Source organism: Manis pentadactyla, chromosome 4, assembly GCF_030020395.1.
Source record: "Manis pentadactyla isolate mManPen7 chromosome 4, mManPen7.hap1, whole genome shotgun sequence".
In the NCBI taxonomy this organism is placed as follows: Eukaryota; Metazoa; Chordata; class Mammalia; order Pholidota; family Manidae; genus Manis; species Manis pentadactyla.
Genome location: NC_080022.1, coordinates 111,441,774 through 111,465,126, shown reverse-complemented (window position 1 = coordinate 111,465,126; position 23,353 = coordinate 111,441,774). Strand labels below are relative to the sequence as shown.

Here is a 23,353-nt window from a genome sequence, read left to right as displayed (position 1 = left end):
CAGCCATCCCAGGAAGCTTCCCTACCAGGGAGGGACCTGGGCTGCTGCCCCCTCTCCATTTCCCCAGTGCCCTGGGACAAGAGAGAGAGGCAAAGAGTCAAGCTCCCTTTTAACCTCACTCAAGAGTCAGAGATGAAGACACATCTTGATGAGCTTCAAGTTTATTATTTTTAGTTTCACTCTCCTCACATCCAAAACGGCTCCCCCAGACCAAATCTCTTCTGAGGAGAGCAGATTCATGCTTCCACATGAGCTCCCAAGGGCCTGAGGCCCTCCAGATCTTGTCAGGCAGGTTGGGCTCTCCAGTGTGAAGGGAGGCTGGTGGCTCCTGCAGGTCTCTGTCACGTCTGTATACATAAGCTCAGAACATCTCCTCAGCATTGGGGACTCTGGTGCTCTGTAGCTCCAGCAACCGTTGTATAGCCTCAGTCAAGTCCCGTTCCCCCAGCCGGCGGTTATCCCGAGTCCGAACGTTCACTGTTCTCTCACTCTGCTCTTTCTGGCCAACCACTGCAGGAAGAGGGGAGGTGAGGCTCTCAGGGAAAATTCATCCACATGGGACATCTTCTTTACTAAGAAGAAGCTTAAGAGACCTAAATCTTTAGGAAGGGTGAGAGCAAAGTTCAGATATGGTTCACAGAAAGGATATATTTAGCTCTCTTACTCTCTAGTTCCCTGCTCATCCTGAGGAGATAAGGGAATGTTCCAGACATTCCCCTGCAAGCCTTATCACTTGCAGTCAGGAGTCCAGGGGTCATAGATAGTAGGGTCAGCCAGAGAAAGACAAACAGGTCAAGCAGCAGCCACAGAGAAAATGTGTGTGTGTGTGTGTGTGTCTGTGTGTATGCACACAATAGAGAAAGGAGTAGAAGACACATGCAAGTCCACAGGACCATGGGCAGCTTGCCTAAGTGCTGGCAGGGTCAGTGAGTATATAAAACTGGAGAACCAAGAAATCTGGTTGAAGAGTTTCTGCTCTTCTCCTTTAATAAAGAGCTCTGAACCTTGGAAGATGAAAAAAAGAGTAGGGCTTGACTTCTCTCCTTAAGGACTTTCTCCTCACCCCTTAGGGCCAACTCCATGGAAGACTAGAATAAACAAAGCTAACTAATTAATGCCTTATGAACCCTTCCTGTCCCTTTCTCTCTGATGCTCCCTTGGTTAATTAATCTAACAGACATAAAGAACTAAGGCGAGGAGGGTCAGAAAAAACTGTCCTGAGGATCAGACTTAGTTGTCAGGACATGAAGAAATGTAGGGCCCAAATGGCTCAGGTGTCCTGAATCCTGGTTCCTGCCTAGCTCAGGTAATGAGCCCCAACTAACCCCAAAATGCAGATGATCAAACTTACTAGATATGAAACAACAGTGTAGAGGGCAGGTGGAAGAGGGCAGGTGGAAGGGTGCAGGGTTCTGAGGGCCTGTGCTGATCTGATCACTTACCAAACTGAAAATTGTAGTGGGTGAGCTGAGCCCGGCGGACTCTCCGGCTGAGGGTCAGTCCACAGTCAGTGTCCAGGTCGCAGGCCAGTCCTGCAGCTTGCAGGCTCTGCTGTGCCTGGAGCAGAGGTTTGGTGACAGGAATTTATTTTACCAGAAGGCGGAAGAGCTAGAGCAGTCTGATCCCAATTTCCCCCAACCCCCCAATGGTCCCCCTTCCTTGGCCTCAAGGCTCTCCAGCTCTCATGTCCAGCCCTCCTCACCCATCCCTGCATGGAGGGCCCTCCCCAGCCCTCAGAGCTGCTTGTCTCCCTCCTCCTGGAGCTGAGACCACCACCAACTCCCCAGACTCTGCCAGCCTTGAGCCACTGCTCTACCCAACCAGGTGCTCAACTCTGGTGTTGTCCATGTCCTTACTTCTCTCTAAAAAGGAAAAACGAAACCAGTACTTACCCAAGCCCCCTTTGGTGCCAAGTGCTCAGCTATCAATGTTTAACATTTGTTAATTTTTTACACAAGGCGTGGTTAGTCTCTTTACTCAGATGTGGAATTTCTACCATGTAGGCCAGCAGCCATTCAAGCCCAGTCTTGTGGCTCCAAGTGCTGTTCCCCTTCCACTACCCAGTGTGGCCTCTTCCTATGCACTGCTAGTCCCAGACTCCCTATCCCAGACTCCCTATTAGACCTGCTTCAGCCCCTGTCCATACCCCCAACTCCTCCTCACCTCCCTGGCATATTCCTCTTGCTCAGTCCCCACAGGGATGACCACTACCTGGAACGGGGACAGCCACAGCGGCCTGGTTGAGAGAGAAGAGGAGAGGGCAAATTACTTCTTTTGGCTCTGACCCCAAGTGTGGCTGCAGGGAGCAGACTGGAGAAGGAAACACAAGCTGCTGTCTGCAGGGGGCCAGAATCTCGAGCACGTACTATCTAGTTTGATGGCCAGAACAAATCTGGGGTCCGAGGTCTTACCATTTTCCCCCACAGCTTTCCGCCAGCACTCCCAGCATCCTTTCCACAGAACCTAGCACTGCTCGGTGAATAAGGACTGGACGCTCTGGGGCCCCTGCCTGCCTGAGAAGGAAAAAGAATGGAATGGAATGCATCAAGATCACCTTCCACTTTTCAAGAAATACTCAGCTCTGGCAGGGGAGAGTGTGGAGGATTTTGTTTGGCTTTTAGGGGCAGAGAGGGAAGGTAGAGGGAAAATGGTTCATCATCCACTCAATGGACAGCCAGGGGAAAAAGGGATGGAACAAAGTTTTACCCCTTGTACTGGAGGTTAAATCTCAGGGGCAGTTGGAAGTCAAGCTGGATTGTCCCACATTGATGGGGCCGACCCAGAGCATCGTGGAGGTGCACATCAATCTGGGGGAAACAGATGTGAGGGCATGAAGAAAAACCAGAACTATTATTCGTACAACCCCACCCCCTCCCCACCACCTACAGTTTTGAGAGACATGCTACCCAGCTGTCTTATACTCTGCTTCACTCACTAGGAACTCTGGCAGTGACTCTTTACACTGAATAATGGTTTTATAACATTCAGGGACATTAACAATGACACACCCTGGCCTCTCAATTCCTTGAGCTCTTCATCTCAAAGACCTCCATCTACAGCCATGCTACGGGTGTCACCATCCACATCCCGTCATCGCCTGGAATGGTTGCACCTCTGAAACAGTACATCAGACACCCTGCTCTGCTCACTGTCTCTTGGCCCTCCAGCTCTGACAGTTATTCCTAGTAATGGCTCTTCAACATCTAGGTTCTTTAACTCCTCTTCTTTCTTCCCACTCACAGGCACCACCCACCTTTCTTTTTTTCCCCCCCATGTAGCTATAACCACTCTCCTTGGTTCCCGTGAATCCCTGTTCTTCTGTCACATCCACATGGCAGGACTCCCCCTGATGGGCCCTGTAACAGAACCACTCAGTGCTGCCCACCATGACCAACGCCACACAGACAGACAGTAGGGCGACACCGCCATGTAAGTCACTGTTTCAAACCTCACCCAGACCCTTGCTGCAGCCAGCAATCATTCAGTGGCCCTAATCAGCCTGTGTCCTTTCTCCTCTGGGGTTTCCAAGCTGCTTCCTCTCTCTCTTCATGCCTTCAACCTCCTCACTGACAGTTCTCCTCTCCCCTGCTCCTGTCTCAGCAAACTAGCCTACCTCTCATCTCATGGTGAAATCAGATAATTGGCACTATCAGATGGGAAAATACCTCAGCTTCCTCTCGCCACACCTGTAAACTTCCTTTCCTCTACCCCCAGGCTTTCCTCCTGTCCCCAGGATGGAACAATGGCAGTGGGGGTCCCTTCTGTTGTGGGCTCTCAGTCCTGCCCTTCAAGTCTCCCCAGGAACCTCCCTCTACAGAAATCCCGGCTACAACTTCACTCCTCCCTGATCCAAATGTAACATAACAGCTCTCCTCATCATAAACTTTAAATATGTTCTCAAGTCTCCCCCTACAACAAAATCTCTTTTGACTATTTAGGCCCCTTCGGCTACTCTCTTTGCCTTTTTAAAAGCCAAAATTCTTAAAAGAGTTAGGTTCATTCATTTACTTCTGACTCCACCCCCGGTCCCCACTTTACCAAAAATGGTCCTTCAAAACCTAACAGACTTTTTCCTAAATCCAGCACTTTTCAGTCTTTTTCTCCTCCTTTTTTCACTTCTTCCAACTTTCCGTGTTAGTTTCACCCTTCCCCCCAGCCTTTATCCACAGTTTCCTCCTGAAACACCTCTTTACTTGGCTAACAATTACCTTTCAGCTCAGAGAGGGATTCCTGCATGAAGCCCTTTCTGGCCTCCTGAGGAACAAGCTCCTCAGTGCCCACATGGCCCTGGTGCTGTGACGCCACAGCACCCCGTCTGCTTCCCACAGCCCTCATGAGACCAGGAGTTCCATGGGCAGGAGCTGGATTGCTCTTCTTTACATCCTATACTGGTTTACAAATATTCCTCCTTATCTATTGAATGTTTAATAAAACATGACAAAAAATGAATAAATGAAACTCTAACCAGGGTCTCCAGCTTACCTTAGGCCCATAGAAGGCACCATCTCCAGGGTTGAGGTCCCAGGGTTCTCCAAATTCTTCCAGAGCCTGTTGAAGGACCTTTAAAGGATGAGGCACAAGAGGACGATGTCATCTCAGACTTTAAGAGCAACATGACCATCTAGCCCCCAACGAATAACCCTATTAGCATATGTCTCTACTGAGAACCCTCATGCCCTTGCACCAGAGAGTGCCTTACCTGCCTCTGCTTCACTACCACCTACTCACCTGCTCAGCCTGGTCCCAGTGGCAGGGCTCTCCCAGGAAGCCAGACGGCCGAGTGGACAGTGCCAGGTGGAAGGAGAAGCCAAGGACAATGTAGACAGAGTGGAGGAAATCAAGACATCCTCGGATCTCTGCTTTCAGCTGGGACAGGAAGTAAAGAGGGGTCAGCTGTGTGCTAGTTAGAGCTCTGGGGTGATGGTAGTTTGGGGGAAACAGGGTAAAAACACAGAAGAAAGTTGGGGATATAAAGCAGCATAACTGTAGTATTTATAAAGAGGGTCAGGATGTTGGTGGTTCATAAGGAGAATGGAAGGTGGTTTAGAAAATGCTTTGGTGGAGCTGGGGAAGGGGCACCTGATCCAGTGCACAGAAGATGTGAGCATCATCCTGCTGGAAGCACCGCAGCCGGGTCAGTCCTCCCAGACTACCAGAGGCCTCTGCCCTGTGCAGGGCCCCAAAGTCTGCCAGTCGCAGGGGCAGCTCTTGCCAGGATCTGGGCCGGTGGGCAAACATCAAACTGAAGTTGGAGAGGGGGAGAGTCAGGGCCACAGGGAAAAGTAGCCCCCCTAAGACTGCTCCTCTGCCCAACCTGCCTGTTTCCCTTCTCTGCACCATCAGGTAACACCTCATCCAGCCTCAGCAGACTCTCTCACACAGTCCTGCCAACCTATGCAATCTGACCCCTGAATATTTCAAAAGTGAATTACTCAGCAACAAAGATAACAGACATCATTTACTATTCCTGTTCTGTGAGAGGCACTGAGTTGAAAGAGGAACCTCTGAGAGCAACTCTAAACCCTTGATGTTACCCATAAGGAAAATGAAGCTTAGGAAAGTACAATCATTTCCCTAAATTCACCAGGTTAGAGGGCGGATTAGACTCAAATCAGGTGTCCCAACACTCTTCCAAGGTGTTTTCTGGCACTTAATATTTGGCCATCTGGTTGCCTAGTGCCAGCCCTGGGAGGACCCAGGCCTCTGGGGTCCCAGCTCACCAGTGTGCAGGGCAGTTCATGGGCTTCAGGGCGAGCGTGTCTGTGGGAGGGCTGGTAGAGTGGTCACCCGGGTTGCTGACAGGCCTGCCAGAGCCTGGGGACTGCAGGGCAAACATGTCTTCCGAATAATGCTCCCAGTGTCCTGACCGCTCCCACAGTTTCGTAGAAAACAGTGTGGGGGTTTTCACTTCTAAGAAACCACGGTGGGTATACTCGGCCTGGAGAGGAGGGTACAGACATGGTAGGCCGGAGTGACTGGGCAGAGAGGGGGCAGAGTAGCAGCTGTGTGACTCTTCTGGGCCCTCAGGTCATGTTCATCACAGCCACAGCCTATTGAATACCATGCTCCCTCTTTCTGCTCACCCACTGTAGGCCACACCTTTCTAGTACCTTGATAAAAGTCACCAGCCCTTTACAATATTCATGTTTATGCTTCTAACACTCTCTTTTTATCACTTGGTTTCTTCTAGGCCCTCAGTCCCTCCCCAGTCGCCTTTCCCCGGTCTTGAGTCCCCCTTACTCTGATAAAAGCCACCAGTGCATTATAGACCCTTGTCCCTCGAGGCAGGAAGAAGCAGCTCCCAGGGCTCAATTCGTGGAAGAAGAAGAGCTCCTGTTCCTGGGGCCAGGAATGGCAATGGTTACTTCAAGGGGAGAGCAGGGGCTTTGAAACCCAGAAGAAATAATGCTCAAGCTGCTGGACTCTGCTCCCGGCCTCACAGTCAGGTTCCTTCATCCCCCCACTGCCCGGATCGCTGTACCTTCCCAATGCGTCGGTGGTCCCGTGACTCGGCTTCCTCCCTCCACTCTTCCCAGGCCCTCAGCTCCTCCACAGCGGGAAAGGAAATCCCTGACACTCTCTGCAGTGTCTCTGGGGCGTCTGACAACCTCCACAGGGATGACGAGTTCTATGGGAGGACATGGGGGGTCAAAGTGAAGGTGGGGAGAACTAGACACCCGACTCTCTTTCAGTCCTCATCTGATACTTTTGGTGTGAGCATCACAGTGTGTCACTCTCACCTCTCCACCACCCTTTCCACCATCACCACCACGAAGAGGACCACAACCCCTTTGCCATGGTTACAGCCTTGGAGGTGCTTGACTCTTGATTCCTGTGTATGTCCTGCTCAAGCCTAACCTTGCCCTGCCACCTCTCTCACTTCATTCTCACTGCCACTGCCTGGCTAGCACCCTTGGTCTTAGTTCCTTCCTCTTCTAGGCAAGGGGCACTCGAAGGAGAACCCTAAACTTTGGTCAATTGTGAGTCCATCCATCCCCTTATCAATCTCCAATACAGCTGCTAGAAAACTCAATCCCCCACATTATGTCCAATTCCTGACCACATGAAATTCATATGCCCTTGCTTCCTCTTTCCTTGAACAATACTACGAACAGCCTGTATTTTATACCACTTTTAGCTTTTCCTCACTTTATCCTGCATTACTTGGCTTTGTCTTAATGATACAGGAATTAACAGTTTCATTTTGCAGATGAGGAAAATGGGTAAGGAGATTTACCCAAGGCCACATGCTCCATCAGTGGCACAGTGAGGACTAGGTGCAGACGGCTAGGTGTTCAGTTCAGGGCTCTTTTCTATGTTCCTGCTGCTTCCCTCTCTCCCCACTCCCATTCCATCTACAACTCACTTTGCCCAGAATTAGTATTTTCATGAAAGGCATGCCTTTGACTTGGAGTACTGCCCCGGTGCCTGTCAAGTGGTGTTTCGGATGTCCTCTCTCTACTGTGTGACCCTGACTGGTGTGCTCATGCCCTCCTTCTCCATTTCCCTATCTCCCTGAGCACAGATGTCTGACTATGGGATTTGAATTTGTTTTGGCCTTGGCAGGGTGTCCTGTATCTGCCTTCAGTTTGGGAGTTTCTAGGTGGCAGGGACTAAGTATCTTTCTCCTTCTGGATTCCCCCTTTAGCTGTTAGAATGGAGAAAGGGCTGAGAGAGAGAGGATCCTCTTTCCACTTCCCTGCTTACTCTAGTGAAACAGGAGTCTCAGCCTAACCCTGCCCTCACTACTGACCGTCAGCAGTTTCAGTCCTCCTATCTGTCCAGTATGCCGAAGGTGGGGGCCCTGGCAAAGATCAACCAACGTGCCGCACCTGGAAGAAGGGAAGGGCCAGTTAGTGGCTTCCAAATTCTTGAGCTTCTAGTCTTCTTCCTCTCATGGCTGTTAGCTAACCGAAAGGTATCAAGAACTGTTCTACAGAGAGAGCACTGGAAGATAAAAAACAATTTTTTTCTGGAGCAACAGATTACCTTCTCTTCTTTCCCTTATCCCATTTATGGCCTCCTTTGCTGCATCTCCACCTCTCTCTGTTTCTCTCAACTTTGACAACTCTTACCCATACACTGTTGCTGTTGGACCTGTCACTTTCTTCTCGATCAGGCGAAGCTTAAAGGGGTTATCCTGAAAGAAGGGAAGAGTGAAGATAAGTTTTTATTTCCTTAAAGATGTCCTGGGAAAGAATCATCCTTTCCCTCATGCCTCTCAATTTTCCTCTTAAACTTGGCATCTTCTCCCCACCTTGAAAAGCTGGCGAAGCTCATCCTGGGAAGCCTCTAGCCTCCGGAAAGGTTGAGCAGCAGCTGCAAATTCCTGGCAAATCCTCTCCAAAACTGGCAGCTCTAAGCCCCGGACTGTTCTGGAAATATGAGAGTTGGTTGGCTTGCATCCTCTAAGAAGCATCACCTGCGTGACAAACCTATTGGCTAGGGGGTGAAATCCTGCCCTCCAGAAACATCTAGAATTATTGGCAAAAACAGACAAACTAAGAGAAAATATAAATAGGAAATCAGGCACAAATTTTATAATTGGAACAAAAAAGCTCTATGCATGAAATTAGAAGTTGAGTGCAGGCAGTCTGGATGGACAAAATTAGAGCAAGAGTAATAAGGGGTGAAGTAAAAGTTGGAGGATTCATAAAGGTAGAGAAGGTAAGTTTCAAGCAGAATTAGAAGAGGAAAGACATGGACTAGTGTTGTAGGTGGTACCAATGTCCTAGATAAGGCCTGGAGAGACCCTCAACCCCAGCTTCTCTTTCAAATGAAACATGCCCAAGGCCCCAGAAAAGGGCCCAGAAATCACCTAGTAAAATGGTACACATTCTAAATTACAAAATGAATTAGATCTGAGGAGCTAATGTACAATATGATGACTATAATTGATAATCCTGTATTGTAAAATTGAAATCTGATCAGAGAGTAAATCTTATGCACTCTCAAAAAAGAAAAAATGAGACGATGAAAGTGTTAACTCAATTGTGGGAATCCTTTCACAATGAAAACGTATCAAATTTTCACATCGTACACTTTAAGTATCATTACAATTTTGTCAATTGTACTTCAAAAAATTTAAAAGTAAAATAAGATATCGTGAAATATCTAAAAATTAAACCATCCCAGAATCATTCTCTTCCTTCCTTGGCTACTCACCGTTCCTTTCCCAGGAAGAAATCATGATAGAAGCCACATTCTGTACTCGGACCTTGGCAGAGTATAGCACCTAGGAATTGTTCAGCTGCTGCCCCCAAGACATGGCTGCTGGAGTGCCAGAATACCTGGGTTCACAAGAAAGGAGTTCATGAGTTCATAACATTCTTCTTTAACCTCCAGTTTGCTGATCCTTGCCTCAGAGAAGCTGGTATGAAACCAATATGACTCTTTTAGGAATAACTTTCACAAAATGGGGAACCTGACCTTGACAGTGACCAAAAGAACAGAAAAGAAAGCAACAGGCCAGTAAGAGTAGTGTACTGAAGACAGCAGCTTGTAGCCCCACTCCTCAGTGCTTCCTGGTCCTGCAGCCTAAAAGTAGGAAACCAGCCAGTTGTCTTTTGCTGCTCCTAACATCCCCTTTTAGGGCTTCAGAGTAAACTAATTTCTGAAGACAGTGGTTCCTAAGGGCTCTGTTCTTTTAGTCCTATTTTTTTTTCTATCCTAGGAATCTAGTGTGATGCAACTACTCCTGTAGGATTTGGTCACCACTTACACATAGGTGAAATGAGAACTTAATTTTTTCTGGATACTAACAGATGATGTCTGCATTACCCAAACTGACAAGAAGAGGACAAGGTGACATGGGGAGGAGGCCAGGTTGTGTGCTCAGCTGTGGAAGCCAGATTAGAATTAAATACACTAAAGTTGATTTATAATGAAGGTCTCAAGGTGGGGCACTGAGTCGGCATATTAACATTATCCTGTTTTCAACTTACCATCTCTCCCTTTCACTAGCACAAATGATGTCTGCTTAATAGATCTAAACTAAGTAAAAACCTTCATCTTAAATTTCCAGCTTAGCCACAAGTAGTCAAGACAAGCCATCTGTGGTAGGTTTTCCTCCCTATTACAACTGGAGAAAGTGAGGCAAAAGAAATAAATACTAGAAATGCCCTACTTCAATACCTCTTAGTTTAGTAGACACTGTATTCCTGAAAAGGAACTTACTGCTTTTCCCTCTGTGGAATCGAATGTCAGAAATCTGATGTCAGAATCGGTCTCCAAGGGCCGCTCCAGATCATAAGGTTCTCCATTCACTTGAGCAGCAACTGCAGTATCTGCCAGAGGTGAACTTCAGCAGTGGACGATGGGAGATAAAGAAAAAGACCATTTACAATCCACAGGGGAAGAGGACTAATCTCTTAGCAACTCCAAACTTGCAAAGGGGAAAGGTGTTACCACAGCAATACAACCTACCATTCTTTTCCCAAAAGATAACAGAGGAAGGGCAAAGACTCTGAAACTAATGCAGATAAAAACTAATGCAGGACCCTCAGGAAAAGACTATATTAATGGGGATGGAATAGAAACAAGCATAATTTTCTTTCCCTGATGAAGTCCAAATAAGTACAATGGTAGAATAATCACCCTGGTAGCTATGAAATGGGTCTCGTACCTGATCTGCTGGGCTAGTTGGTAAGGAGTTGTGTTCCATGCTACAGCATCCATTTTCTGGCCTCCAGCAAGTGTTATTTTAATAGTCCGGTGTTCCTTCTGTGCCATGCTTGCTAATCTCTTTACTTGAGCAGCCCATAGCTCCTCAAAAAGGCTAAGCCGCTCTGCTAACCAGTGTGGAGGCGTACGCACAGCCTGGCAGGAAAGATGTTAGGTGACATAGGTCCCAGCATTCCTTCCTGGGACTGGGGATGGTGGGAGATGAGGTCATTTAAGTGGCCTTGGTCCCAATCCCCACTCTTAAGAGGATTGGGTAACACAGGGCCCTAGGCGGGGAGCCCGACGATCCCCAGGCTGTTGACCCCAGGAAAAAGATGATGCAACTAAGGGCTAGGGTAGTCGAGTCCGGGTACTCAGGGCGGGGGCAGGGAGTGTCATGCTGGGTTGAGCCCGATGCCGTTCGTAACTTTGGGGTACCTTACGGTCCGTGTGTAGCCTGCAGGTTTGTAACCCTGGGAACCGGAGCCGCCGCCACCGCTGATACAGCCCCATGTTCCTTCAGACTCATGCCTACATCCTCAAATTAATCGTCGCGTCTGCTTCACCAGATTCCTCAATTGGTTTCTGGCCCGACAATACCCATGTCTATTGGTTACTAGAGCTGCCACTCTAATCTGGGACCACTTCCAGGAACTCGGAAGAGGTACACTCCACACAGCACAAGCAGCGGTGTAGGAGGTTCCGGTTGACCGGAAGACCTAAACTGTTACACACCCCGGCATTCCCTCGACCTGCAGGTGCAGCCCAAAAGCAGCAGCAAGATGTCCTGCAGTTTAAGGACAGGGGTAGGAAAACTCCGGAGCGTGAGAGTGGGAGTGGAGAAAAACAGACCGAAAAAGGCACTTAGTCATTTCCTTTTAACCTTAGATTTTCTATTACCTAGTCTTTGCTGTTTGTAGAAAACAGGTAAAAGCACAGACTGAAGCCAGACTGACTTAGTGTAAATCCTGATTTGCCATTCACTATGTAATTTTGGGTAGATTAATTTTGGTCTAAGATTTAATTTTCTCATCTATAAAATGAGAATAACAACAGTATCACTTGAGGTTGAGGTTAGTTTCATGTAAATAATCTGATTTATTGCGTGGTGTAGGGTAATGAGCAACAAAATCGACAAGCTCTTAGAATAGATGAATAGAACAGCTTTGGGGCTGGAGCAAAGACTCTGCAGAGAGCACTTCTTGAAGTCCCTTATTTCTAATGGTACTTAAGAGGGGCCTTAGAGACCTCTTCATCTTACAGATGAGGAATTTAAGGCGAGAGAGGGTTAAGTGACTTAAGATCAAACAATAGTGCTGATGCTTGATCCTGAATCCAGGTCTTGTACTCTTCTACTACACCATGCTTTCTCTGGTAATCGAGTTTCCTCCCAATATATGCCCCCGTCACTTCAGAAAGAGGCACCTGACCCTACAATCTTAGCTCTCTGCTTCCTACACAAAACTTTTGCCTCATTCCCATCCTAGTTCTCAATTTCTTTTATCCCTTCTCTTCTCTCTCCCTGAAAATACCTAGGACACATGACTAGGTATATTTATTTTACACAGTAAAAATTGAAACACTATCAGATTTACAGTAAAATATGAGGGGAAATGGACTTGGGGGCAGGTGTGACATTTTTCAGTAACTCCCCTTAGTCCCCTCACCTGGGGTTGGGGATGGTTAGAGTTGGTTCTCAAGTTTCCAATGGTGATGGAATCAAGAACTGTGGAGGAAGAGCTGTCAGAGAAAGCTGTTTAATCTATTAGATTTCCAGAGGCCAGCGGTTCTTTCTGGGAAAGGCAGCAGTTGACCTGAGTCACAGGCACCACTCTGAGTCTTGGCTCCATGTCTTGGTATGTTAAGACACCCTGCAATACAAACAGAAATAGACAAGACTGTGGTAGAGGAAGATAACTCGTGGTGGGGTTGAAGAGAAGGTAGTGAGAATTTTTAAATGGCATTCAGAAAGTGTGACAACAAGAATTTTCCCCATGTCTCTGCAACAAAATAGAGGGTGAGCATTATATTGCAGGTAACAAAATGGCAGTTGCTTAATAAGTAAGTATTGAATTAAGAATGTACCAATCACTGTACTGACTTAAAACTACAAGAAATACGTATACTGACACACAGATTCTTTAATCATTCTACCTTGTCCTCTTTTGTTAGGATAGTAGAGGGATGGTGGAATAAGTAGGCTACCCTGTTAGGGCAGCTTCCTGCACTCATCCCTCAAAATGTTTACTAAATGCTTATTCTGTACTGAGTACTCAGTACCCCAAACCGAGTACTCAGGGGGTGCATATCACCTACTACATTATCACCTAAGTAACTGTTACAGTGGAGGAAGGAAGAATGTCAAGTTATTCCATTCCTCCCCCTCTGTCAGGCAAGCAGCCAGCAAGGAACAGCAAGCTAGCTAAGGCCAATTCATTAATCACTGGTTCTTTTACAACTTCTCATTTACGACTAGTATGTCAGCCTCAGGGAATTTTAACCCGTTAACCTCTTAAAACTGCTCTTACCTGCCACCCAGAATATCACTGAACACTTGACTACATGCCAAGCGCTATGCCTTCGCTGCCCCATTCCGAGAACAACCCTGACAAATACTAGCTCCTCCTGTTCCCTCTAAAATGGAAAATGACCCTCAGAGAAGTCAAGCTCCTGTCAATCTGAATCCCCAGCCAGTGTTATGCCGTGCCATACTGCCTCTCGGGGACTGGAAGTCATAGTGCATGTTTAGTAGCCCAGCTCCCTTCTTCTCTCCAGGGTACACTACATGGAGCCTTTGGGGCCAAAGAGGCCTTTAATAAAAGGGTGGAGAGAGGGGTCCAATAAAATGCCAAGAAATGTCTTAACAGATTTTCTCCACCAGACTAAAGTTAAGGAAAAACAAGTGGTTATGAATACCAGATTTCACAGAAGTCTAGGGAAAAGGGAATCCTCAGCAGGATTTCCCCAAAATCCTAAATTTGGGGAAATTCTCAGCTTCACTCCACCTTTAGAACAGACATCCTTAGTCAGCCAAAATGTTGGTTAAGGAGTTGGTTTGTTTTTTTAATAATCCTAAACTATATGTAAGAATGTTCTCCATTGAAAGTACATTTTCCATTGTCATCAGGATCAACACAAACCTCTAAATCTATCTTAGCTTTTAGAAGGAAAACTCTGCATCAGAGGTAGAAAAGATATTGGAGGTAAAGAAGAAATTTAAGGTAAACTATCTAAAAGTTATGTCATTATCACCAAATGTTTTTGAGGCCCCGAGAACTAGCCAAGTGGCTAAAGGGTACAGTAGGTGGTGTGGGTAGTTAGGTTTTTTTCAAATTTCCTTAGTAATAAAGATTTAGGATGGGGCCAAGCTTTTACCTGAACTTTGCTTTAAGATGCCACAAGGGGAGATGAAGTCTAGTCAAATTTGCTGAGTAAATAAAGAGGTGGATGCTTCCTATCAGGGCATAGGTAAGTAGAACTTTGCTTTGAAAACAAAGCCTTGGGCTCACTATAAATCCCTACTAAGAGTTCCCTCAGCCAAGACCTCTTGAAACTGTATTAGAGAAAGACAGAAAGTCACTTCTACCCCTGCCTTTTAAACCCTGATTTGTCAGGTCAAGGCCAAGGGAAAAATACAGGAAGTCTCCCAGACACAGGAGTCAGTGCTGGGATGCGTCATATTAGGATCAATTCTTAAGTACAAAACAAAGAGCTAAGTACTGTGAAAAGTCCGATACATTTACAGATGGCATCATACTACTAAGCCCACTACCGATTAGGATTTCAAATCCTTTACTAAACTCCATGCTCTCACCAGTGACTGGCTACCTAGAAGATATGGGACCTTAAGTGGTTCTCATGTAAGTGCAAAGAATTCCTAGCCAGGCAAGGGGTAACAGAAGGAACTGGCTGCTGCCCAACTCCTTTCTACCCATTCCAACTGAAATACCCCCCCCAAAGAATGTAGCAAGTTTCTAGTCTTTTTATCTCTTTCCCACAAATTATGCAGTAAAGGACTTGAGCAATTCTCAAAAACAAGGGAATACAATGAGGATGAAGGAAGTTAAGTTGCTGAAACATCTAATTTGCTATGAACCCCAAAAGATCCAGGATGGACTGGTTTAGCCAACACCCTTTCGAGCCAAACACACAAAGCTGCAGCCTGTATTTTTGTTCTGTTGGTGCTGCTCACTAGCCCTTCCACCCACATCTGGGTTCTCAATTTCAACTCTTCCCAGTTAGAACACAGGAAAAGGATAGAAGTAAAATAATGGAACCGTAAAACCAATTTCTAAATGGATCTCAGCCTTCTCCTCTCCTTTCCCTCAAACTTGTGACCAAGCATACAATGTTTCTCCTTCCCTACCCCAACAGTTAGCCACAAAATGTGAGTTTTGCATTTCACTTGTTCTTTTCCTTTAAAGCATATGTGCTTCTCTTTATTTCTACATGGGGGTAAAACAGGATGTTTACTTAAGAGCTGATATCTCACCTAATAAGGGTGTCCCTCTCTAGCTTTGTCTATGCAGCTTCAATGAGTTATTACTCAGCAATAATGAACAATAGCTGACTAGACTTGCCTATACACTCATAAACAAGTATGAGAAACGCCCCAATACCCCAAAACCCATTTGGATGGTGTGTTACTGTCTACATACAGGAGAGGGTAACTCATTCCTCCCATACAAGACTGGCTTAAATAAAGCAATTTAGGGAAAGGAAGGTGAGCATTTTTAACATGCCCAGAGTCCAACAAGCAAATCTAAAATCTGTTGCTCCCTTGAGGGTGGAAAAAGGAATTAGGAGGGCAAGCCAGGGTCCCAAGAGACAAGAAAGAATAGGTGTGTGCCAGATTCCAGAAGGACCCAGTTCAGTGGACACCCTACCTGCTGGGTGTGTTCCTAGGCCACTGCTATTTCTGAAGTATCTCATGACACATGTAGCTTCATGTAATCAAGGCTGCTATTTAGAGACTTCTACCCTGCCAGTAACCTAGGGCTAGTATAGATGTGGTGACACTCTCTTTACCCCCTTAAAGCTGACATTCCATTTATTAAGCCTCACTGGGTGATGAAAAAGGGATGGGGCAAGAGAGGAGGGTTAAGTGTAGCTTCTGCATGACAGACTACCAGTATGCAGCAAGAAGGGTAGATGTAGGCAAAGAATTGGCCAGAAGGACCCCTACCCCTCTTCTATGCTTGCTTTAAAAATGCTTAACTCAAAACTGTACTATTGAAGACAAATACAATTATTCACAGTATATCCCAGTTCATTACCAACCACTCCTGAACATCTTGATCTTACCCCACCCATCATCCCTTTCTAAAACTGAATTACACAAATGATGAAACAGAAAACATGGCATGAAGATCTTAAGGGCTCAGACTGCCTTCAGTGACACTGAGTGCATAAGTCAAAGGGGACAACTGGACAAGATCAATGTGAGGGGAAAAGTCAAACACACAACAAAGGAAACCGTATTTTATTAAACTGGAAAACAAAAACAATACTGGAGACAAAGATTTAAAAAAAAGAAAAAGGAATGGCTGGAAGAGAGGCAAGTGCGAGTGACCACAAGGCAGGGATGAGAGGGCGGTCTGTGGTCATCTGCATGCCTCAGAAATGTGCAGACACCGACTTCCCCCACTCAGAGACCAAAAGCCAATAAAAGCTTATCTTCAGGCTTTTTTTTCTGTATCCTGTAGCTGGTTTCACCTTCAGCCCTGGACAGTCATGTAGCATCTTTGCCGGAGGAAATTCAGTTTTCCAAGCACAGATCTGCTCCACAAGGCAGCAGTTTTGGCTCCTGTAGAAGTTCCCTTCTATTTGCACTCACCAGAGAAGACAGGGGCCCTTGGTCAAAGCCCCAAACCTCAAAGAAAAATGTCAAACCTTTAGAACTAGGTATTTTATTAAATGATATTAACACACATTTCAAAAGGATTTCATTGTTGTTGTCTCTAAAGCATGAACTTCCTTTTTTTTCCACACTGAACACATGAGAATGTCAATCCAACATATCTAATTTTAGTTTGAACAGGCACCCCCACCCATTCAAAAGGGGGGGGTATGAAAAAAGGGGAAAAGCAGTAAGTTACAGCGGCTTCAAAACAGTAACAGCTGAAGCTTAATTCTGCATGAACTGGTAACTTGAGGATTGACAGTGAATATTCTGCAATTAGGAAGTATAGCATACTCACATTACCTAGATGTGTTTGCTGTACCATGTATCACAAACATTGTATTCCTAGGATCAGAAAGGATAGAAGCCCTACTCTCTGATCATTTTACCCTCCCTGGAATCAAACCAAATTCTACTTACTTTCAACTTTTTGGAGGGCAGATGGGAGCTGGGAGAGAGCTCTCATCTTAACTCATTGAATCTTAGAAAATACTTAAGGACTCTATTTCTGAATTTTAAGTGGTACCAGTGTGTTCATGACCCCCACCAATTCTCTGTCTGTGATTTTACAGTGAGCACCAAGGACCTCAGTAACAACTTCACATATTCTGCTTTCATATGAATCATGTCCTTGCCAAGACACACTATGTTATACTTTCTTTAAAAAAATTTTTTTATTGCCTCTTTAAACTCAGGTTGGAATACAAAAGTCAGAGCATGGGCACGGAGTTTTAAATCACAGACACAGAAAGAATAAAACCCCTTTGTTTCATGTTACGAATCCCAGAATTTGTTTCACTATATCACATATATACATCGTTGTCTTCATTTACTGCTGTAGACAGATTTCCTTAAAGTTAACAGCTGACAGTCACGTACAAATCCTCACTCCTATCCTGAAACACAGAGGATTTTGTGGCTTAAAAAACAACACACCCACACAAAAAATCATCCCTTAAAAAGTCCATCTTTACATTGTACAAGATCTTCCTTTCATGTACTAGCCATCATGCTTTTGAGGGTAATTACCCTGCCCCAACATTTGGGAAGCCATTTTCCTGACATTCCCACATTTACTGATAAAATCAAATGGTCAGAGAGCCTTTTCAAGTAAACTACTTTTATCTTAAACAAGAGCAGCAGAAAGAATTCACATTCTTTTATTCTAGAATGAAAAATAACCCACTTAATTTCTGGAAGGAAAAAAAAATAATCTATTTCAGTTTTGAGTCAATCAGAACTTTCCCTCCCTCTCCTCCAACTCCTACGCTTACTCTCTCTTGTACCTTTCCTTAAACAATGTCTTAGTAGGACTCAATATGGCCATATTGTGTCTCTGCTTTGCTGCACTACATACACCATCCCACACACAAAGCGTGGTGTCATGTGTTTTTTGTTGGGAGAGCTACAGGGTAGAGAAGTTTGAGAAGGTCAAGGAAACAAAGGACAGCTGGCCTAAGACCAGGAAGATGAATGACTTGCAGCATCCCAACCACAGAATACATGGCGAGCTGAAATAAATAACAGAATAAATTACATCAAAACTCCCAAACTATGATGCACACCTGGTTTAAGCTGCTCTTTATCTGAAAAGCAAGTTTATTCTGAGAAAATCATCTGTCACTACATTTACCACTGTCTCCCATCTTTAATATTTCACTAGAGGAATCCAAAACAATATCTATACTTCCTACAGTTACTTCTATATTCACTAGGAAGAAAATATTAAACTTGCTAGGATTCCCTAAAAAACACAACACATTGACTCACCTAGCTGGAAACAGCCAGTGGTACTTTAGGGTAAGACACTAAATAAAAATAGAAGTAAAGCAATGCTTGCTTTTCAGTGTTCCTAGATACAAAGATATAGACACTCAGACTGCAGTGATTGTCTTTTTCTCAGTATTAGTTGTAGAAATACAAGTTCAGGGAGAAGAAAAGCATTTCTTTCTCATGTACAAAGACTAAGCGCAGAAACCTTCTTTATGTCTCCTCTTGGGAGGGGGAGGTGAGAATAAGGCCTGAGCCTTGAATGTGACAGGCTGTTATCTGTAGAGTGGGGGTAAATTTGGACCTATCAGGTCCTCCCATTTCTCTATAAAGATATGTGTAGTAATACCCACTTGTCACTAACACACATCGGAAGAGGCATAAAGGAAGATGTTACTGAACCTTCTCCTTTGCAAAAGCAAAAACAGGAGTGAACACAGGACTGGAGCAAAGGGAAAAGATAAAGACAAATATTTCCCCTTCCCTAGTAGTTAAACCTTCACTGAAAACCACCACCAAGTAACATCTACATTAGGGAGTCGCCACGGTAAAAATGTCTACCTCTTATATTAAAAATACAGGGATAATATTTCAGTTGCACCTTTGTATCAACTGTCAACCGCACTGCCTTTCTGGTCAAAGCAGAAGTGAAAACTGAGGAAGAAGAGCAGAGAGCAAGAGCTTGCTACAAAATATCTGCAACTACCTCAAAAACATTCCTCTTCTCTCGTTTATGAAGGATGGGCAGACCACATCACATTAATGATTACCTTGTCTCTCTATATATTACAGCGATTCCTTATTTTAACCTTGAAATTATATCCAGCTCCTTCTCCTTCATCCCAAGGATAAAGAGGAAAAATGTTTTACTAGGGTGGAATGAGGCCTGCATCTTCTCAAAGTTACTGCCTGATAATACTTTACAAGAGAAGGCTGATTCATTTTTTTAATTAAGATTTTAGGAGAAAGGTAAAGAACTCAACTTCAACATGCCTTTAAAACGAAACTGACAGGCCCAAGGTCTCACACATCTCCTCCCTTGGTATCTACTGGCTGCCAGCAAGGCATAGGGTGCCCAGAGTAGGGGGCCAAGGTGGTTGTAGCAGTTACTTAGTGGGGGAGAGAGGGAGCAGGAATCCTTCTATTGATTACTTGATAAGCCAAGCCCAAAATAACACCCCAACATTGCATATGTTAATATCTGTAATGATGGGTTTTATTTCAAATGTAGTAATACTCTTCAATAGATGGGGTAAAATAAGAATTATTGTTTTCCTCCCCACTCCTCAAATGCCCCAGTCAAGTGAAGTGGCTTTGGTTGTGTTTCTTGGCCGCCCCCTGCCCCTCATAAAATACAACTTGAGGAAGGTAGGTAAGTGCAATGGGAGGACTGGATGGAATAGTGACATGTAAGCATATATGACTTTTTAAACTGGAAGGGAGGCCCTTTGTCATAATAAAAAAATAGGAATAAATCAAAGGAGGAAAAACAAATAAAAACAGTAATAAACCAAACTCCTACTTCCAATGCTCTCTAGATTGTTCAAAATGCCTTGCCCTTGGCTTCCATCAGTACCTGGGAGGAAAGAATGGGCGTTTTGGTGCAAAGAACGGAGGGCCCCTAGCAAAAGGTGGCCTGGGTCTCTTTAAACTGTGGAACGGGTCTCTGCTGAGAAAAGGTTCCCTAGGCCGAAAGTCAGGCCGGGGATTCCGCAGAATCATACCACTCCGGCTGATGGCGTCTCTGTGTGAGGGACCCAAGGTGGGGCCACTGGAGGCGTTGCCGCCTACCCCCCCTCCACCTCCATGGACTGCGCCCAAGTGCTCCAGGGAATGGGAGGGCAGGCTCAGGCTCTCGCGAACACGGCTAAGGCCAGGGCCATTGAGGTCCCGCTGGGTGGGGCCCCCGTGGTCCCTGGGTCCTGGGAGCACTCCAAAATGCTCAGCCAGGGTCCCTTGAAGGAGGGAACTATGGTCCTTGGGAAATACTGCCACAGCCCCAGCCACTCCGTGCTCTGCCAGTGGTGGGGCTGGGAAGGGCACAACCCCAGAGTGGTCAACAGCAGGCGGAGGAGGAGGTGGAGTAGAAAAAGGGACACCATTCCCACCACTGCTGCTATGCTCCCCTGGGGGTGGAGGGGGTGGGGTGGGGAAAGGAACACCACTGTGCTCCCCAGGAGTGGGTGGGGCAGCATGGGCCAGGGCCGCCTCCTTTGTGAAGGGGTTTGAAAGCTCCACAGAGGGTAGATGAGTGGGCGCATCTCGAGAGAAGATACCACCATGATCCTTAGGAGGGGCAGATGGGGCAGATGATGGCCCCACTGGCTCTCTCTGGAAGGGTGTCCCATGTTCCAAAGGGGACGGGGGGAGATGATGCTCAAATGTTGAGTTGAAACTGTTGGAATGAAAGCTGCCGATACTTTCCTGAAATTGGGGTGCCCGTTCCTTGTATGGTGCTGTTTTAAAGCCAGTGAGGCCTCCGCTGCCCCCACCCCCAAGGGATGCCAACTCAGAGGCGCCTGAGGGGCCATTGTCAAAAGAGCTGCCTGAGGTGCTCAGATCAAACCAACCCACCCTTGAAGCCTCACGCCCGTGTCCTCTAGTTCCCTTTCCAGGAACTCGGATGGACTCTACGGTCTGTATTGGCTCCCCTGACATCCTCCTATTGGATGCATTGTGATACCCCAAGGTCTCTATAGGGGCCCCCTTCTCTTCAGTGCTGTCAGGCAAGTCTAGGCAGGAGGAGGAGACTCGGGTTTCTATGCGGTAGTGCTCTTCTTGCTGCTGCTGATCAGCGGCCGTCAAACTGGGCTGGGCGAGGTTTGAGAGACTGACACCATCACCTGAAGTGCCCTTGCTGGGAGCCTGGCCAAAATGCTTATCATCTGAGGGCTTTCGTGAGGCATTTTTAAGCATATTCTTAAACTCAATCGTCGATGTGGTGGAAATGGTGGAGGCCAGGACTTTCTCCATGCCTGTTGTGGGTGGGTGGCCCGTGGGAGCGGCAAGTGTATTCTGCGGAGAGAAAAGGGAACGATGTGGGACAGGGTGAGGAGAGTCTGGGTATTTCTGTGGCAAACTGAGATGCCCACTGGTAGACTGAGACAAGCTATTGTGGTTGGAGTCAGGGGTGAAAAAGGAATCATTCTTACTCGGTGATGGTGACCGGTCACACCCCGGTTCATTTCCTCTTATGCTGAAGGCACCAAACAGCCCAGGGGAAGATGAGAGACGGTCACAGTTCTCACTAGAGTCCAGGAGGGCCCTTACAGATGGAGGGAAAGCAGACTTTACCCCAAAGTCTTGGGCCCTGTGGCTATAACTGGACAGGATTGGGTGGTACTCAGTGGTATCAGAAAGCTTGCTTGATTTCAAGATAGACTTGGCTGGTTTCTTCTCTAGGTTCATCATAGCAGAGGGTGGAGGCCCTGAATACTCAAAATCTCTGTAATCCTCATCTTCCTGGAAAGAAGTATCTGGATAGAACTTTTCCTGTGAAGAGTCCATCAGGGAAGATGGTCTCTCCATTACATCAGAAGGCTGCTTATAGGGTGATTCACTGCCCAGGCCAAAGGGTCGATATGTAGATACAGAAGTGGAGAGATCCCGGGGGTAGCTTTCCTCTCTCCCAGGGGGTGGTGATCTTGTACTGCTGGGTGTCGAGGAACCAGGGCTAATGATCTTAGAAAGCAGGGACATGGTGTCTACACTGCTGGATGTGGGCTTGTCCATCATCTCATCTTGGGTGGGTGTCCCACTCCGTTCATCCCGCACAGGGGTTCCGTCAGTGTTGTCGATTGACGTGCTAGTAGGGCCACGCTGGAAGTCTGAGGGACGGCTTTCTGCTGGGGCACTGGATCCCAAACTGCTCAAGATTGGGATGTTTAAGTTTAAGCCACTGAAACCAGGATTACCTTTTAAGAAGTTGTGGATCTTCATTTCCAGGCTTGGGGAGGTGGAATCGGACTCCAGCTTTGGCTTAGAGATCTCTGAAGATTGGCACATGGCAACTTCAGGAGGTGGGACAGCAGGGCTAGTACTGTGGGTACCTGTAAACCCCATAGAATTGGATGGTAGCTTGAAAGTAGTGCTTGGGAGCCCTGGGCTTTGCCCAATTGAGGCCTTACTGGCTGAAGTTGAAGAGACTTCAGAAGTTGATGAATTAGGAGAATAATTGAAGCTTTTGGGAATAAAGGATTGGGTATTGGCGGGCAAATTTCTTCCTTTTATGCTGGAGACTGTGCTGTTGGCAGGGGAAGCTGAAGTGCTCTGGGGTACAGCTTCACTGGCTGGAACTGAGTTCCCAGCAACACTCTGAAGTAAAGACGACAGGCCTGTAGAAACAAAGATCAGAGGAGTTGAAAAGAACGACTTCCCACCTCTCAGTAAGAACAATGTAGGCTGATCAGACACTGTCATTCACTCCACTGGGAACCAGACAGACATTCAAATATGAGGCCAAACGGATTCCAGACTAAACAAGCATTGGCTAAATGTCATAGAAAATACTGGACATATTTATCAATTTTATGAAGAAAGCAAATCACTGAAATGTTTCTAGTATGATCATGAAACAAGTCCAACATAGCACAATAAAAGGCAACAGAATGGGGGAGATTTTAGTGTCAGAATCATTCACAGTTTAACAAGACAAAGCAGGAAAAGAAAGGAGGCAAAATTATTATTAAAAAAACACTTTCAAAGCCAGTATTTTCAAATGTTTGTTCTGTGGAACTGTTTCTCTAATTGCAAAGAGATATTCTGCTCTACCCTTCCTTCCTTCCTTATCTCCACAACTGTCTCTAATAAACTAATATAATGTTATTCCCAGGAGAAAGATAACATATGCAGAAGGCAGAAACTGACTGGGACAGGGGCACTTGTTTCAAGAAATACCTCTTGCTAGACTAGTGTTACCTTTGGGGAAACAGAGCACTTGGGTATCATTTTTGGTTGTAAAATGTAGAAGTAATAAAAACACAAACACACATCATAAAGACTTACAAAGCTGAACCATCA

The 23,353-nt window shown here is 46.0% G+C and overlaps 2 protein-coding genes across 10 annotated transcripts in view; both read right to left on the bottom strand.

The window, feature by feature from the left end:
* Positions 1-145: 145 nt before the first annotated feature.
* On the bottom strand, positions 146-11,257 carry TARS2 (threonyl-tRNA synthetase 2, mitochondrial). 7 transcript variants are annotated; one of them, XR_005028779.2, is made up of 19 exons: positions 11,101-11,257; positions 10,625-10,818; positions 10,177-10,300; positions 9,166-9,290; positions 8,258-8,375; positions 8,076-8,140; positions 7,754-7,832; positions 6,482-6,628; positions 6,241-6,339; positions 5,721-5,938; positions 5,080-5,242; positions 4,729-4,866; positions 4,483-4,560; positions 2,707-2,807; positions 2,412-2,513; positions 2,164-2,236; positions 1,834-1,862; positions 1,443-1,557; positions 146-510 (listed from the first exon to the last, which is right to left on the bottom strand). XR_005028779.2 is itself a non-coding variant. In XM_036905268.2 (18 exons), exons 1-18 carry the CDS (start codon positions 11,173-11,175, stop codon positions 475-477), a joined length of 2,139 nt encoding a protein of 712 aa, XP_036761163.1. In that variant the 5' UTR covers positions 11,176-11,257; the 3' UTR covers positions 146-474. The 7 variants fall into 7 exon arrangements, 5 of the variants coding, with proteins under 5 accessions (XP_036761163.1, XP_036761161.1, XP_057356666.1 ...); XR_005028780.2 differs by having other exon boundaries at positions 410-599; XM_036905268.2 differs by lacking the exon at positions 1,834-1,862 and having other exon boundaries at positions 146-599.
* Positions 11,258-16,129: 4,872 nt separating this feature from the next.
* The window catches only part of RPRD2 (regulation of nuclear pre-mRNA domain containing 2), a 93,672-nt gene continuing 86,448 nt past the window's right edge, over positions 16,130-23,353 (bottom strand). For 2 of the 3 annotated variants that reach the window (XM_036905263.2, XM_036905262.2), the window contains one exon: positions 16,130-22,668. In XM_036905263.2, the coding sequence (XP_036761158.2) occupies positions 19,904-22,668 (2,765 nt within the window). In that variant the 3' untranslated portion in view covers positions 16,130-19,903. The remainder of the gene's footprint in view (positions 22,669-23,353) is intronic. The other variant, XM_036905264.2, reaches the window with a different exon arrangement.